General features: G+C 53.2%; 1 protein-coding gene across 4 annotated transcripts in view; it reads right to left on the bottom strand.

Annotated features, from left to right (window-relative positions):
- Positions 1-4,769: 4,769 nt before the first annotated feature.
- Positions 4,770-17,485, bottom strand: part of KMT5A (lysine methyltransferase 5A) — an 18,525-nt gene continuing 5,809 nt past the window's right edge. For all 4 annotated transcript variants that reach the window (XM_032876439.1, XM_032876442.1, XM_032876438.1 and 1 more), the window contains 6 exons: positions 16,315-16,471; positions 13,145-13,364; positions 12,694-12,781; positions 7,742-7,801; positions 6,399-6,589; positions 4,770-5,750 (listed from right to left, as the gene is read on the bottom strand). In XM_032876439.1, coding sequence (XP_032732330.1) covers positions 5,540-5,750; positions 6,399-6,589; positions 7,742-7,801; positions 12,694-12,781; positions 13,145-13,364; positions 16,315-16,471 — 927 coding nt within the window. In that variant the 3' untranslated portion in view covers positions 4,770-5,539. The remainder of the gene's footprint in view (positions 5,751-6,398; positions 6,590-7,741; positions 7,802-12,693; positions 12,782-13,144; positions 13,365-16,314; positions 16,472-17,485) is intronic.

Below are 17,485 nucleotides of genomic sequence, written 5' to 3'. Positions count from 1 at the left end.
TTCAGAGTCTCGGTTTCCAAATCTGTGAACTGGGTGTGTGTATTTTGCACATTTATATGCTGGTGTATATTTATTTCAGTGACTCTGTGTGATGCACCAGGATTTTGTGTTGCTATGAGAGGGGGAAAAAAGCTGCAAATTATTATTATTATTATTAAAGATTTTATTTACTTGACAGAGAGGGAGACAATGAAATCACAAGCAGAGGGAGGGGCAGGCAGAGGGGGAAGCAGACTCCCCACTGATCAAAGAGCCTGAAGTGGGGCTTGATCCCAGGACCCTGGAATCATGACCTGAGCTGAAAGCAGATGCTTAACTAACTGAACCACCCAGGCATCCCTTATTATTATTTTTTAAAGATTTATTTATGTATTTGAGAAAGAAAGGATGAGCAGGGGTAGGGGCAGAGGGAGAGGGAGGAAATCCCAAGAAGACTCCCCACTGAAGATGGAGCTCGAATGTGGGGCTCGATCCCACAACCCTGAGATCATGACCTGAGCCGAAATCAAGAGTCAGGTGCTTAACCGACTGAGCCACCCAGGTACCCCTATTATTATTATTACTATTTTTTTTTTTTTACAAAAGTTCCCAACTAACCAAAGCATCTTTTTTTTAAAGATTGATTTATTTATTTTAGAGAGGGAGAGAGAAAGAGCGAGCATGGTGGGGAGGGACAAAGGGAGAGGGAGAGAGAGAATCTTAAGCAGACTCTGCATCGAGTATAGATCTTGACATGGGGCTTGATCCCACAACCGGGTGATCACGACCTGAGCTGAAACCAAGAGTCGGATGCTCAATTGACTGCACCACCCAAGCCCGCCCCCCACCCCGGCCAAATAACCAGACCATCTTGAGAAAGAAGAACAAAGCTGGCGGTATCACAATCCTAGGTTTCAAGATAGACCACCAAGCTACAGTGATCAGAACAGTCACCTGGTACCAGCACAGATCAACAGAACAGAAGAGAGCCCAGAAATAAACTCACACTTACATGGTCCATCAATCCATGATGAAGGAGGCAAAAATATACAATGGCAAAAAGACAGTCTTTTCAACAAATTGGGCGAGGAAAAGGGGACAAATTATAACATTAAGATGCTATGGATTTTAAGGCTCGTCCTGACTTCAAAGATATTAAAATGTTGGGGGAGGGGAATGCATTTAGGATTCAGCAAAATAGTCTGGAGAGAACGGATGGCTGCACTTTGCAAAGAAATGAACGGACCTGCTGAACATATCCTGTGAGCTGGTCATGCTAGTGACTGGCCCTGGCTTCCTGAATGTTCCACCGTCTGTGTGGAACAGCTTGGGGAGATGGGGACCAGCACTCACCCACTGGTGTACAGATTCAGAAAGTGAAACTCGGAGAGATGAAAGTGCATGAAGTCACGGAGCTAGGAAGTGGCTGCCCCAGACGCACAGGCGGGCTGATTCTAAGTCCTGGGTTCCTACCTACAGCATCCAACGTGTCCCTCTTCTCCAAAAAGCATTGATGTTAATGAATGCATGTCTTGCCTACATCACTTGGAGGACCTTTTGCCTATGGCCTTGCCGTACCTCCGTGGGATGGGTGTCATCATTCCTGTGGACACCCAAGGTGTCCACAGCACAGTGGGGCTGAAAGTTTCATCCAGGGTCCAAGCTCCAAAGGGGTAGAAGTTGGACCCAAACCCAGAGGTGAACTCCATAGCCCGGGCTTCCCCCTGTCTGCCTCCCAAGAAACACAGGCCCCGCAGAGGCCAGTCCAGAGCCTTCAGTCAGCGGCTCCCGATTTCTGACCCCAGATCATGGCTGGGCAGACCTCCCACAGGGGCCGCGAGACCACAGAACAGAATGTGTGTGAGTGGTGGGGGGCGGGGCGGAGTGCTATGTCCCTTACAGGAGTGCAGAACAGACTCAGCTCCTGGGAATGACATAGAAAGTCCATCCCCGAGGCACCAGCCTTACATCCTACAGCCCCAGCAACGGCAGCCCACTTCCCTATCCCTGAGCCAGTCTTGCTTTGGTTTCCATCTTGTCTCCGGGCTGTAGGACAACCAGCAAGTCTGGAAGCAGACAGATCATTATGTGTTGCTGTCCATAAGCCATTTATACATAACACCTGCCCTCCCGGACCTGGGGGATCCCCCTGTATAAACGCTCAGCTGCCTCTTTCTCCCTCGTGGAGCTAGATAAGGCCAGAAAGCCCTACTCCAAGAGAAATGTCAAGTTAAAACAGCCCTGGTTCCCGTGTATCCAGGGAGAGACTGACTTTTAAAAAAGGACAATAAAGAACGCTCAGATTTTAGCAGCTCTTGATCAGATCAGACACTGGGCTGTCGGAATTCTAGAAGGTAAGTCCCAGGAGCGTTTCTCCTGGAGCTGGGGCCCCGTGTGACCATGGAATGTGCTAGAGCTCCTTCCATGCGACAGGCTTCCTCCGCCAAACCCAGCACCCGGAGGAACTGGCTGAGAAGTGGATTTCCAAGTCAGGTTTCACAAGGCACAAGAAGTGGTTGCTGTAGCGATCATCTTTAAAAAATGAGTAAGTCAGGGCGCCTGGGTGGCTCAGTGGGTTAAGCTTCTGGCTTCGGCTCAGGTCATGATCCCAGGGTCCTTGGATGGAGCCCCACATCGGGCTCTCTGCTCAGCAGGGGGCCTGCTTCCTCCTCTCTCTCTGCCTGCCTCTCTGCTACTTGTGATCTCTCTCTGTCAAATAAATAAACAAACTCTTAAAAAAAAAATAAGTAAATACAGCCGCTAAATATCAGAGCTTGGAGGCTCTTTGCGATCAGTCCCAGGCAAAGTTCCTTCCTTCCTTTCTTTTTTTTTAAGATTTTATCTATTTATTTGGGAGAGAGCACAAGCGGGGGGTGGGGGTAGGAATAGAGGGAGAAAAAGACTTTCTGCTGAGCAGGGAGCCCAATGCGGGGCTCAAACCCTGGACCCTCAGATCATGACCTGAGCCGAAATCAAAAGTCAGACACTTCACCAGACACTTAACCAACTGAGCCACCCAGGCGTCCTGAAGCAAAGCCAAGTTTCAATCCTGACAGCAAACATGATGCCTGAGGGCGTGCTCCACATGTTTTCCCCGTACTAACTCCTGTAACGCAGTCCCCCATGTGCGTGCACCAGCTCTGCTCCATGTTGCCGAGGGAAGTGACACGCACAGAGCCGTCACCTGGCCAGCGTCACACAGCTGGCTGTTCCAGGGCCAAGTGCACTAGGCCACCAGGCCACCCTATTCTCTCCAAGGTGAAGACGGAGTCATCCATGACGGCTGAATCCTTAGGACACCCCTGCATGTCAGTGGGGCAGAGGCTGTTCCCATGTGGTCGAGCTCTGGAAAAGGAAAGGGATTTGTGCAAGGTGACAGGCCGGCAGACGCAGCTGCTGCTGGGATCCAATCTTCCACTTGTCAGCCAGGGACTCTATCTGCTGTCCCCATGCGCCTCGAGTGCGGTGGCTGGTGGGGCACGTGGTGGGAACGGAGACGTGGACTGGTAGGGGGCGCTTCCCACACAAGACGGGCAAACACGATGGTGCCAGACGTCGTTCTAAGGGAGGATTCAACATGCATTGGCTTTTGATCGTCGCTGGCACCTATGACCCCCCATTGTACCAGTAACAGAATGTTCTCCTAGGAGGGCATTCACCAATGTCCTATAACCCCCACCCTTTTCTTTTTAAAGATTTTAAGTAACCTCTGCACCCAACATGGGGCTTAAACCTGCAACCCCCATATCAAGAGTTGTATGCCCTACCGACTGAGCCAGCTGGGTGCCCCTGCTGTGTAACCCTTTTGTAAAATAAGGCTGAAAATCCAATCCTCTCTCTCCACCATGTAAAAAACAGAAAGACACACAGGTGGCCTTGCCTGGCAATAAATATTTTAATTTTTGTTTCATTTTTATGATGACAAATAATTTTCAAGTTATTTCCTTTCCTTTTTTTTTTTTTTTTTAAATACAAAGCTAAACCACAAACAGGTACAACCAAGACATTTTATCTCACATTTACACACTCTGTCGGATCCTCGTCCAATTCTCTGACCACTGACCAGGCAAATGTGGGGGTGGGGGTGGGGGGAAGACTTTCTTAGGTAGCACCGTGGTGAGGCCAGGGGGCAGGGGTGGGGGGGCATCAAGGTTGAGGACAGGCTCTCATACCTGTCTCCATTCACATTTACCTGGGACCAGGGGAGGCCAGGAGACCCCAGGTCATGGATCCACAGCCATGGCCCCCTGGACTGCAAGTTAACAGAGTGAGAATAGGTCCCCCTTCAGGAGGGAGGAGGAAGCTACCTACCCCTCCTGTCACAGTCAAGGTGAAAACTTGACCCTTAGCCTTGATCCTGGGCTGCCGGGCCTGCCCACTCCACTGCTACCAGCAGCTGGGGCGGGGGCCCTGCATTTCAGGGTCTGCGGGCTCCCCCTTTGGTTCATGGCTGCATCTTCATTTTTGCAGGAAGGACACCAGGTGGTCTGACAATCAGAAAGCCTGACAGCAGGTCTAGGAACTTTCAACCCATTGGGAGCGGGGGAGGGGGGGGGGGGGGTAATGGGTAAGTAATTTCTGGTCCCGCTACAAAACTTTTATTTTTGATTAGAATAGAGTACCATCTCAAATCTCCTCTACAAAACCCCCCCAAAAAAAAAACAAACCAAAAAAAAAAAAGAAAAAAGAAGGAAAGAAAGAAGAAAAACGCAGCCACTTCACTCACTTCAAGACCTATATACATGTAAGTTGTTTTCTGTGGTTTTTTTCTTTTTTTTGTCTTTTTTACATTTTTTTACTTTTTATTATTATTATTTTTTTAAAATAAATTCAGTGTTCACATTTCTATAAAGAATTAACCCAGTTTTGGGAAACCCTGCCCCAGCAGGGTGAGCAAGCAACGCTTTTCCCTGCCCACATCTACTCTGATTACCCGCCCTGATGCTTTGAGGTGCCCAGAAAAGCGGCAGCCTGTGGAAGAGTAAACCTAGGCCTGGCCCGCGCCCGGGGGCCACAGGGTCAGTAAGCTTTCGAGAAAGCAGAGGGGAAGACTAGCTTACTGCGAAACCTTTTTTAAAAAATATTCATACACTTCCATGTGCGCCTGTCCAGACGTCAGGAAAACAAGAGCTTGGGAACACCCCGGCCAGGCCAGGGAGGCGGCGTCACCCGCCCATGGCCGGTGGGGGTGTGGGGAGGAGAGTCCTGGCTCTTCGGTGGGAGGCGGGAGTCACCCAGCTTCCGAGTTCATGTTCACTCTTTCCTCTACGACCTGTGCTGCGTCTTTGACTGCATGCACGGGAAGCACGAACGTGTGACTTGTATGCAAAAAAGGTACAAAAACAACTAGAATATAAAAGTTTTGGTAATATAAGGCCATCTGTTCAAGTCCACCTTGGAAACCTGTAACAGATATTTAAATACTACAGTGAAAAGGCATCTTAATATACTTTTTAAAAACATCTGAAGTAATCTGCTAAGATTAAGTGTGTAAAAAAAAAAATCAATTCCCTTTGAGGGCACTTTGTCCATGGAAGAAGAAGGGGGGCGGGCAGGGAGGTTAATGCTTCAGCCAGGGGTACGCTTCGATGGAAGCCCGGCTGCGGTCCCCATAGTCATACAGGAGCTCCTCCCCGGCCTTGATGTCGCGGGAGGCGATGAGGATGAGGTGAGGCACGCCGTCGATGTCGTGCAGTTTGGTCTGGCAGTTACCGCATTTGCTATGATTGATCAGTCTTCCCAGGCGATTTGTCTCTCGAGTCGCATCCACGCTGGCGGGAGGGTGGGAGGGCAACAGAGGACTACATTGATAAAGAGGCTTTCGCTCCCTGTCCCAGCCAGCGCTCGCCTCTGGTGGGATGTCGATTTATAGCCATGTTTTGGGGAAAGCAATTCGAATGAAAAAAACATCTTTAAGAGCCCAGGAGGCACTGGGGCGGGGGTAGGGGAAGGGTGGGAGGAGACAGGAACGCAAAAGGCTCCTTGTGAGGGGGGGGGGGGGGGGGGCAGGTGCATCATAAATAAATGAATGAAAATCGACTCCGCAGGTAGTGGGGGAGGCGGTGTGGGTGAGAAGGCAGGGAGCGTCGGGAACTCTCCGCACCTTCCGCCCCATTTTACCGGGAACCTAAAACTGCTCAGAAACACAGAGCCTGAAACAAAACAAAAAATCGAGTGCACCGGCCATATGGGAAAAGGAGAACCAGTGATTTCTAGAGCCGCTCTGGCCCAACGCCACGAATGCCAGAATGGCCCCAATCCCGAATGTTAAAATGGCAAGTGGGGGAGAACAGCTTCGCGGCTTTGGGCAGAAAAAAAAAATAGCAAGAGCGAAACAAGTAGTAGCCAGAGGAGGAAGCAGGGTGCCCCTGTGGCTCCCGGCCCCGAGGGCTGTCCTGGCTGCCAGGCCGCCGACTTACCAGTAGGTTTTGCTCAGATACTGAAAATAGTACATGTAGCAGCCTGTGGATGGGTCCTGGGCATACAGAGCCTCCCGCTTCTTGGCGTCGGTGATCTCGATGAGGTCCCCGTGGTACTCGACCACAAACTCGCCCCGGGAGAACTGCTTGGTGGCGATCACTCCCCTGCCCTTGCCGTCGATGAGGTCAATCTGTGGAGGAGAGCGCTGCTGCCTGACGCCGCGGCGGGGGGCGGCTGCACAGGGCCTGCCCCACCTTCTTCCAACAGCTTTGCTGAGGTGTGCCCTAGACCCCATCACTAGGGACACAGCACGACGGGTATAATGAACCAGAGGCCGCTGTGCAACCATCGCCACAATCCATCACCCCGAAAAGGTCCCCTGTGCCCTTTTAAAGCATTGTTACATCTGAGCCTCCGGAGAGATCTGCCGGATGGGTGCTGCCCCATTTTGTAGATGAGGAAACAGGCTCAGAGAGGCAGAACTACATCCAAGGCCACATGGCTGGGAAGTGGTAAACCCGGACTCACATCCACACACGTGGCCTTTTCCGGGGAGCAGGAGGACCCCGTCTTCCAAGTGTCTCCTTTTTTCTGGAATTTACCCTCCTGTGCCTCTCCTCGTTCAGTTATAAATAGGGAGCAGGGTGACTGCTTGCGTGGCCCAGACCCCTTGGCGGCTACCGCAGGCTCCGCCCTTCTCATCCACCCAGGTATGTGCAGTACAGGAGAAGAAAAGGAAATTTCCTGGGCCGTGTCATTTCCCAGGAAAACAGAGTTTAGGAAAAATGTGTTAGTCTGACCGGGCCTCATGCTAAATGAGAGAAAGCCAGATACGACAGGCCATCTACTCTGTGACTCCATTCATATGAAATGTCCAGAACAGCCAAACCCACAAACACAGACACATTAGTGGTGGCCGGGGCTGGGGGAGTGAGGAGTGATGGCTACTGGATACAGGGTTTCCATCCGGGAGGATGAGAAAGTTCTGGAACTAGACAAGAGTGATGGTTGCACAACGCTGTGAATGTACTTAATGACACTGAATTGTACACTTTAAATGGGTTAAACTGGTACGTTTTATGTTATACGTATTTTATCGCAATTTAAAAAAGTTTCATTGGGTAACATTTCCCATATAAAGGCCATTAACGTTTCCTTCCTGAGACGTTCCTTGAACAAATTTAGCATCTGGCCCCTTGACAACCTAAGACTCTGACCAGTTGCGGTGACTGTTACGGGGCTAGGGCAGCCTGCTGGCCGCTGGGAGCTGAGAAGCAGGGGCCGGGGAGGGGAGGGACCCACCAGCCTCAGCCTCCAAGCAGTAGGCCCTGCTGCCTCTTACCTTCATTCCTTCTTCCTTCCCACTTTCAATCAACTCGTCTATTCTTTTCCTTTCTTCAGACTGGGCGGAGGGAAGAAAAAAAGCAGCATGTCAGTATTCTCTTCTGGGCCACTCTGGGCAGCCTGGACCACCCACGGGTCACTCAGGGCTGGCCTCCGTGACAGCAGTCTCCCAAGATGCCCGCGCCCCCACAGCCTCATCCGTTTCTCACCGCCATCTGTTGTGGATGGTTTGCCACCTGGGGGTCAAGTGAACCAGGGCGGGGTGGGGGAAGGCGGGTACAAGGCAGTGGCCCGACTGCAGACTGGGTCAGGGGCTCTGTACTATTTGGCACGTGCAGTGTCGTTTAGACTATCCAAACTGCCGACGTGTAAAATCAGGACAGAACTCCGTACACCATCAGCCAGGGCAGACGAGAGGCTGTGTCCTCGAAGGAGTGGGTGTACACCACATCCCTCCTGTCTGACAGCCCCCGCAGGCGCCTTGCTTTAGAAATTGGACCTGGGTCTCCACGAAGCCACGGCCACGGCTGAGAACAGGGCCTCCCATCCCCAAGAGGCAGTACCACCCTAAACAAAGAAGTCCAACAGGAGTGTACTCTCCTGGCCTCACTGGCCCCTCAGGACCACCACCTCCCTCCCAGATCCAAGTCCCATGCTCTGTCTGTGCCCGGGACTTGGGGAGGCACGGGGAGCCACACAGAAAGCAAGCAGAAGCCGGGGCCCTCTTCTGGGCACCACAGAGGGGCGCACAGGCGGGGGACGTCCACCCACCGCTGAGCAGACCTGGCCCAACCAATGGCCCCGGCTGGCAGCGCACATGGGACTTTTCCGGGCCCTCTCCACGTGGCAGGATGGGGACACCGGGTTTACAGACCCAGCGCAAGAGCCACACTACACACCCCTGCATCCAGCCCACGTCCCAGCTCTTCCACGGCCACCCTCCAGCCAAGCCGCAGCCACCTCCCCGGGGTCCTGGCGCCTACCCTGACCACCCCCCTCACTCTGCTCCCCACACAGCAGCCAGAGCCATCTTGTAAAAGGATGCGCTACAAAAGAGGCGCCTGGGCGGCTCAGTTGGTTAAGCATCTGACTCTTGGTTTTGGCTCAGGTCACAATCTCTTGTTTGGGGTTATGGGATGGAGCCCCACCATCGGGTTCAGTGCTCTGCGGGGAGTCTGCTTGAGATTCTCTCTCTCTTCCCTTCCCCCTGCCACTCTCACTTGCTCTCTCTCTCAAATAAATCAATCTTTAAAAAATAAAATAAAATACGGGGCACCTGGGTGGCTCAGTCAGTTAAGCATCTGCCTTCAGCTCAGGTCATGATCCCAGGGTCCTGGGAGCAAGCCCCACCAAAGGCCCCCCTCTCTCTGCCCCTCCCCCGACTCATGTGCTCTCTCACTCATTCTCAAATACATATATAATTGAAAATAAAATAAAAATGTCATTTCCCTGCTTAAAGCCTTCCAGGAAGTTTACTGAATAGTAATGGGCCAATGTTGGTTCACTGTGACAAATGTTACCAGGACAGTGTATGTAAGGTGTTAATGATGGGGAAACTGAGTAAAGGATCTATGGGAGTACTCTGTACTATCTTTGCAGCTCCTCTATAAATCTGAAATTATTCCAGAAAAAAGAGTTTATTTAAAGAGAAGCAAAACCTTGGGGCCCCCGGGGGTGCACTCTGTTGAGCATCCAACTCTTGGTTTCAGCTTAGGTCATATCTCAGGGCTGTGAGATCAAGCCCCACATTGGGCTCTGCACTCAGTGGGAGTCTGCTTGAGATACTCTCTCTCTCCCTGTGCCCCTTCCTCTCTCAAACGAATAAATAAATCTTTTGAAGAGAGAGAGGGAGGGAGAGAGAGAAGCAAAAGCTTTTCCATACCTTCCCACTGCAACAGAGTTAAAATCCATTCTTCCAATGGCCTGTGAGGCTACACAGAGTCCCAGCCCCACCTCATCTGCCATAGTCACCCTTGCTCCCACATTCTGGCCACACTGGCTGACTCTCTTATAGGGCCAGGCTTGTTCCTGCCTCGGGGGCCTTTGCACATCCTCCCTACCCCGGCCTGGAACACCATTTCTCCCAATCCTTTCACCTGGCTTGTGTCCTCCCTTCCAAGCTCTGCTCAAAAGGCAGCCCCCTCAGTGAAACTTCCGTGACTACTGTAGCTACTGTAGCCTTAGCCTCACCCAGCTTCAAACTACTCTGATTTATTAATGTCCAAGGGCTATCTGAAATTATCTTGTTCTTTGGTGTTTTTTTTTTTTTTAATTGTGAATCACTCCTCACTTGAATATAAGCTGAGTACAGATCTTGCATGCCGTGGGAGGTCCTGCCCCAGAATGGTGCCTGACACATAGTAAGCCCTCAAGCAACGGCAACATTACCACACGCACCTCCCTGCGGAAAAATTATTAGCGTGCACAGGAGACCAGACCAGGGAGGAGCGAGGTAAGCTCTGTGTTGGAAAGTGACCTGAGGGCTTTCCTGCCATGACTGAATGTGGCACCAGGAACTGGGAGTGGGCTAGATGCCCTGAAGGCAGAGCCACAGTCTGAGCTCCATTCCGGAGGCTCCACACTCAGGAGCACGCGTGAACCAGCTCCAGGCTTCCGAGCGAGAACCCAGGCAGTAGCCTATGGGGGGCAGCTGGAGGCAGACGGAGTGGGAGGTAAGCGAGGTCTGAATTAGGTCGAGGCTGCTCTGCACATCAGGCCTGGGACTGGGCTGAGGAGGAGGAAGCCAGGGCACTGCCCCCACGTAGGCTGTCACCCCACCCACAAGCAGGCCAGCCAACTAAGGGGCCCCCACGGCGAAGCAACGAGCAGTTCAGGGTTTTCTCTCCAAGGCCCAGTGTCCACCCTCTTGAGCCCTGGCTCTGGCCTGTCTTCAGACTCAATTATCTGCAAAAGTCGTCATTTTAGTTTCTCCCCTGGCTACCCCCAACCCTCTCTCGTGCCCCATGGGCCCGGACCCTGGTTTCTGGGGCCCCAAAGAGCAGGCAGGTCGGGACTGACCTCACCCCTCCGACGAGGCCCAGCTGCCCCACCCTCGAGTTTTACCTGTGGCATCAAGAGAAGACACCGCCCTGGCCAGCCACAGCCGCACGCCCCAGCCAACAGCCGCCTTCCCGCCTGGCCGGCAACCACCTGGCCCTGGTGCTCACTGGGCAGAGCAAACCCAAACAAGGGGGAGCACAGCACGGCTCTCCTCGCCACTGGCTCTTTGGTGACACGGCGAGCTTTCCTAGCTGCAGACCAAGCTTCGGAGAAGCAAGCGTCTGTTCCCTTCTGCTCAGCTGCTGCCACATTTCGCAGCCCTGCATCACGTCCTGTGGCAGCCTGCCCTCCCCCAGCCAGAAAAGACCTTCTTTTTTTTTTTTATTAAAAAGGCAGACTCAGGGCGCCTGGGTGGCTCAGTGGGTTAAGCTGCTGCCTTCGGCTCGGGTCATGATCTCAGGGTCCTGGGATCGAGTCCCGCATCGGGCTCTCTGCTCAGCAGGGAGCCTGCTTCTCTCTCTCTCTCTGCCTGCCTCTCTGTCTACTTGTGATCTTTCTCTGTCAAAATAAATAAATAAAGTCTTTAAAAAAAAAAAAAAAAAGGCAGACTCAGCTGCCCTCCCTCTGCAGCCCATGGCAGGCCTCGGCGAACCCCCAGCACTCCCTGTGTGGGCACCGCAGCCCCGATCGCAGCTGAGAGCTGTGCTGCGTTCTGGGCCTGGCACACACCCTCGCCTTCTGCAGGGCTGTCTTGAAGAGTGACCTCGCACAGCCTCCCACTGCAGGCAAACATTTTATAACCGCTTGTTCTTGGCTGAAAGACACTGCCTTTCTAAAGAAATAAAGCCAAAGCTTCTCCCTGGTGGGTGAAGCGGGGGGGTGGGGGTGGACCCCTTCTCTCACTTATTTTAAAGGAAGCCTCATTGATTCAAATAAGCAGGGGAAGAGAATGCTACATTGCCATCTCTGTAGCTACAGCTTTAACTGACAAAATGCTGATGGAGTCTAGTTCAGGTTCAAATGCTGATACCTACAAGGCCTCAAGGAGGCAGGCTGGAGGTAGGGGGCGATGGGCACAGAACTCCCCCACCCCTCTGTGGGGGCCGCAATCCCAGCCCTGCTCCTCCACCCCAGGGGGCTTTGATGGCATCGGAGGGTGGAGAGCCGCAGGGCAGAGCAGCCCACGGTCTGTCGCCTCCACACACTGGCAATGACCACACCTCGACTGCCAACCACGGACAAACACAGCGGGCGGAGGCCTGCAGTCTGGGCGGCCTTCCTCCATCCGATCCTCGATCCTCGATCCTCGGACCACAGCCGGGAGGGAGAGGAGAGGGGCTGCGGGAAGTGACGACAGCGGGGAAGCAGTGGTGGCCACAAGTCAACCAGTGCCTCCAGGACTCCAGGCCTGGTTCCCAGTGTTCCTCGACTGTGAACTCACTGAATCCCCCCAAAAACACGCCTACGAGATACTGGTTTGTTATCCCATTTTACAGACAGGGCAACCAAGGCACAGAGCAGTTAAGTGACTGGCCCGAGTCCTACAACCCGTAAATGGCTTCCGAGCCCCGCTCCACACCCCAGAGATACGACACGGGAGCGTGTGAACACGCGGGCAAGCCTGAGGAAGAGCATGCGGCCTCCCCCGAGGTCCCGCGCTCTGACTGCCCTGCCACCGCGTCCTGGGAAGGACGCTGTCCCCGCAACGCCGGACCGCCGGGGCGCGCTACAGCGGATGGGGTTCCTCCACGGAAGCGCCTCACCCAGGCCTCCCGGGGACCCCGACCGCTAGGAGGGTGCCCGCCCCCAGGAGGTGGCCCGGGAGACCGCTGCAGTCCTGCCCCTGTCCTGTTCCCCTCCCACCTGCAGTGCCCCGGCCCCCGCCCAGGCCCCCACCGGGGCCCCCACCCCCGCCCCTCCGCCAGCCAGGGGGCAAGTGCTGTGTGCTACCTGCAGCTCGGCTTTGCTCTTCCTGGAGCTCCTCCGCACTGGGTAGAAATCCGTGAGTTTGCGATTCTGCTGGGTCTTCCCTTGAGCTCTGGGGTGGGAAGGGCAGAGGAGAAAACAAGGGCACGCTGAAACCATGCTCAGCCCCAGAGGTGGCTCCTTGGCGATGATGTCACTTCAACATCTCTGTCCCCAGGGGCCTGTGGTCACCAGGCTCACCCACCCAAGGGGGCCTTGGAGCTCGAGACAGGCTGCCTGCTCTCGGTGTCAGGGGGCACAGGGGCTCCTGAGCTCTGGACTCAACCAGGTAACGATGTCCCTGGTGGGGGGGGTGTCTCACAGCACCTGGGCCCGGATGACACAGAGGCTGGTGGGGGACCTGCTCCCCCAGCTGGCACCTGAGCCAGGTCTGGGGCCGAAGCCGCACCCTGCGCTGCCTCCAGGGGGCACTTACTTCTTCCGCGGGGCCTGTTTGCCCTTGACGGGCTTTTTCAGGGCTTGCTTGGCGATGGCGGCGATGGCAGGATCACAAGAGGAGGTCGGAGTTTTTGGAGGTTCTGCTGCTTCGGATTTTTGGTTTGGAAAAGGTGCCAGGGGACCCCTCCTGGCGTCTTTGAGCTTCTGTTCCTCGGACTTCATGGCGCTCCGTACTGCGTTCCCACTGTTTCTCTTCTCTGCAGGCAGAGCGCGGGGAAAGACAGAGGGTTAGTCGCCACTCTCCGTCTCCCAGCCTCCCGACCTTCAGCTTCTAGGACAGGCTTCTGGAAGGGAGAGGCCCTGGGTGTGGCAGGCACAGTGCCCTCCGCCTGGGGGACCCAGTGTCTACCAACGGCTCCCAGGGGAGCAGCATGTGGCTTCACTTTCGGACCCAGGCACAGGGCAGAGCTTTTCATCTGCATCTTTTTAATTCTTTTTCTTCAGCTTTACTGAGGTATCATTGAGAGAACGGTATTTGCAGTGTATTTTCTGATGATTTGGTAGACATGGTGGACGATTACTCCCATCTAGCTTGTGAACGTTTCTGATCTCCTGCCTCTTGATATGGGGGCGGGGGAGAGCGAGAGAGAGGACCCTCGAGGCAGAGCCACCAAAGGAGGCACCAGCCACGAAGGTGCTCAATCCGGAACTTGCCCACAGACTCCAGGAAAAAAGCAAAATTCCCAGAGTGGACCTGCGTTGATGGACAGGAACGAGGTCATAAAGCAGAATTTCTTCCCTAGCACAGACCTCTGCCCCACGAGCTGCCTGGCGCTCTTCGTTTCAGACTCTAAGAAAAAAACGTTTCCTCTTCTAAGGGGACCAAAGCCCTACGTTCAGTGGTTCTCGGCACGGTGACCTGACACTGACCAGTGCGGCGCTGGGAGGGATGGCAAAAAGGATGTGTTACTAAAAATAGTTGTGAAGCGCCAGTGTGGGTGAATGATAGACTTTTTGAGAGAATGACTGACTTTAAAAAAAAAAAAAAGGAAGAAACAGAAGTCAAGAATACATAGCTGGTAGGAACGTAAAATGGCGCAGTCACTTTAGAAAAGAGCCTGGCAGTTGTTCAAAAGTTCGACATGGAGTTACCATATGACCCAGCAGTTCCTCTCGGAGGCGGCCGTTATGAGAATTAAAAACATATGTCCCCACAAAAACCTGTATGTGAATGTTCGTGGCAGCTTATTCGCAAGAGCCAGAGCAGAAACGACCCAAATGTCCATCCACTGATGACTGGGGGAGCACAATGCGGTCCGTCCACGTGACGGGGTATTGTCCAGCCACGGAAAGGAGTAACGTCCTGACACCTGCCCTTGAAAAGGTGATGCTGAGCGGAAGAAGCCAGACCCCGAAGGCTACAGATTCTGTGGGATACTCCATCTACTTATGTCCAGGGACACAAATCCACAGGGAGAGCAAATACATGAGTGGCTGTAAGGGCTGGGGGAAAAGGTGGAACCAGGGGAGACTAATGGGTACAAGGCTTCTTTTTTGGCGTAAGGAATGTTCTGGTACCAGACAGTTAGTTGGTCATGGTTACGCCTGTCCGTGAAAAGACTAAAAACCACCATGCTGGACACTTTCAAATGGTGACCACTGTGATAGGAGACTCAGAGCGCAATAAATAAGCTAAAAAGAAAATGATGTCAAAATCCACCCAGGCTCCTTTCACTGCCTCACACGCCTTAAGTGGAACCTGATGGAATCAAGTCCAGGACATCACCCTTAAAGATCCTAGGAGTGCATGATGCCCGTGAACGTCAGCTACCACGTCAGTCTGAGTCAAGGCAGAAACAAAGCTGAGAATCAAGGACTAAAAGCCTGGCCCCTGGGCTCTCCTCCAAAGTATATCAGGCCCCAGATCCTAACTGTGGCCATTTAGTGACACTAGAAGTCAAAAAACTAGCTTTTGTACCATGTCACCGTTCAGGATCACTCACATTCCACCCCATTCCAGGAGGGATGGGAGACGGCCTGACCACCATTTAGGGAGAGCCCCTTCCTCAGTCCCTACGTGGTAAGTGCTAGCCTAAGTGTTGCCAATGCAGGGAGGAAGAGGCCAGCAAGGAAGCGGTGCCAGTGTGGAGCACTGCACAAAGCCCTCTGCACCCAGGCTTTAACCAATCTTCAGATAGCCCTGAGAGGCAGGAGTTCTCCCTCCCACTTCAAAGATAAAAGAACAGAGGCTTGGAAAAGCGGAGTGACCTGCCCCAGCCTCTCCTTGGGAGTGGAAGAGGTAGGATTAGAACCCAAGTCATTTGAAGACGGACTGAAATAGTATCACCCACTGCCCTGGGTGGGGAGATCAAGCTGAGGCCTGGCTCCTGCCCCTGATTCTGGGCTTCTCCAGCCCTGGCGCTCAGCTCTGGCTGCGGACACTGTGCTCACTATCACTTATGGCATTTCTGTAAATGAATTACGAGGCTTCCTCATCCAAAGCAGATGGCAGCCAGAGTTCTGCTTCTTTAAGGAAAGTTTTAATTAGAAGGGACCTTGGTGAATTGGGGAAAGCTCTTCTTCCCCACTGCAACTTTAAGAGGGACAATATTTGGAAGAGAGCAAGATTTCTATGAGGTTTCAGCCTGTTTTTGCAGGGCCAAACAGAATTTTCAGTAATTACGTATTTTCTTGTTCGGTATTTTAACTCTGAATCTCACCACGGAGTATGCTGCTTCAGAGAGCAGCACTGAGCACTTGAGTGGAAAGAAACTCAGAAAGGAGGTCAAGGCCAGCTCAAAAGAGGAAAGGAAGTCAGTTCCCTATGTTCACACAACACAGTCAGGACAGCGAGCCCCTGCTCTGTACCCCCCAGACCCCTAACTTTTGTACTGTGGGTACTTGTGAGCCTCTTGATCTGTAGCTCAGATGTGATTTTTGCAACTTGGCAACACACTCAAGCTTGAGGGATAGGTTAACTCTTGCAAAAGCAGGGAAAACCTGTTAGACCGACAGGGCACACACCCTGGGACAGGCCACTCTTCCCCCTGTGTCTGTTTCTTAGGAGCAAGACAGAACATGGTTCAAACCCTTGAACTTGGGTTTGAAAAGGTTGGATAAACATTTAACACATGCGCATAATTCTGGAAGAGGGGATTCTGCAACCCGACCAGCTGTGGTCAGAGCAGGGCCATTTCAGAGCCTTACCTTCTCGTTTCCTGTAGAGTCCCGCTAATGGCTTCCCCTGGCATTTGACTTCGTGATGTGCAACTGAGTTCTCTTCCTGAAGGGGGGAACGCATTCCAGAGCATTTGTTGGGGCTCATGTAGGAATAGATCTTTGATTGCCCGGTAAATACATTCTCCTAAAACGACAAATGCATGTTCTGAAAGAGGCGTGAAGAAGAAGATCCCAGGGCAAATGGCAGAGAAGGGCACTCAGAATAAGCAAAATCAAAGACAGACATCATCTCTCAAAACCAGGCCACCAGGAGTTGCCAGCCCTGGGGGGAACAGTGGAAGGTTTAGGATCTCCCAGGTACAAGTTAGACGCTTCCCAAACTCATGGGGTCTCCAATTCTGGCCACTAAGGGCACATCTGGCTGGCAGGAAGCCAGCTGTATACCAAGGTGTATACTAGAAGCAGACAACCTACCAGGAGCAGAGAGGTCAGAATGACCCGGACTGAACAATTGCAGAATTTGATGGGCCCGCCTGTGTGCAGGAGCTAACTCCCCTGGCAGGAGCTTCGGGAACTCTTAACCCAGAAACAGGCCTCAGGGAATCTGATTAACCACTTCTGGGTCTGAAGGCAGCCGGGAGGACTTGTCAGGACTGCCTGAGCCTTCAGTGGGCCCAAGCCTGGCCCCTCTCAAACCAACGCAGCCTCCCAGGACTGCGGGACTGGACTGCAGTGGTAATCGAAGGGTGTGGTTAGGGGTGGAGAGCTTAATAAAAGCAGAGCCTACAGCCAGCTCCTGTAGGGCGGTCACTCTATTGCAAATGGCATCCACGAATTAGAAAGAGGAGGGTGGGCAGGCGGGTGGGGCGGTACAGGTCACTGCTGGCGTCTCTGGGTGTGGGGCCTGTCCTCTGAGTAACCACGGAATGGAGGAGGGCTTCCCCAGAAAACACTGGTAGGGCCTTTCTGCCCGGTGAACCTTTAAACACCAAATCGGCGAGACCCGTGACCTCTCTGAGGAACCCGGGCAGGCCCCGCACACCCTGGGGAAGGCAAGCCACACCGCCGGCGTAGCTGGATCTCGGGGTGCGGAAATGCCATAAAGACACAAACTTTTCCGAGGTCAAATACTACCAGGGTCATGGCGGAGCCAGTGCGGACGCCACTCCCAGGCAGGCAGCAGAAAAGGAAGCTGCTC

Source organism: Lontra canadensis, unplaced genomic scaffold (assembly GCF_010015895.1).
Source record: "Lontra canadensis isolate GAN:19392208 unplaced genomic scaffold, GSC_riverotter_1.0 scaffold58, whole genome shotgun sequence".
NCBI lineage: Eukaryota > Metazoa > Chordata > Mammalia > Carnivora > Mustelidae > Lontra > Lontra canadensis.
This window is presented reverse-complemented; position numbering and strand designations above follow the sequence as displayed.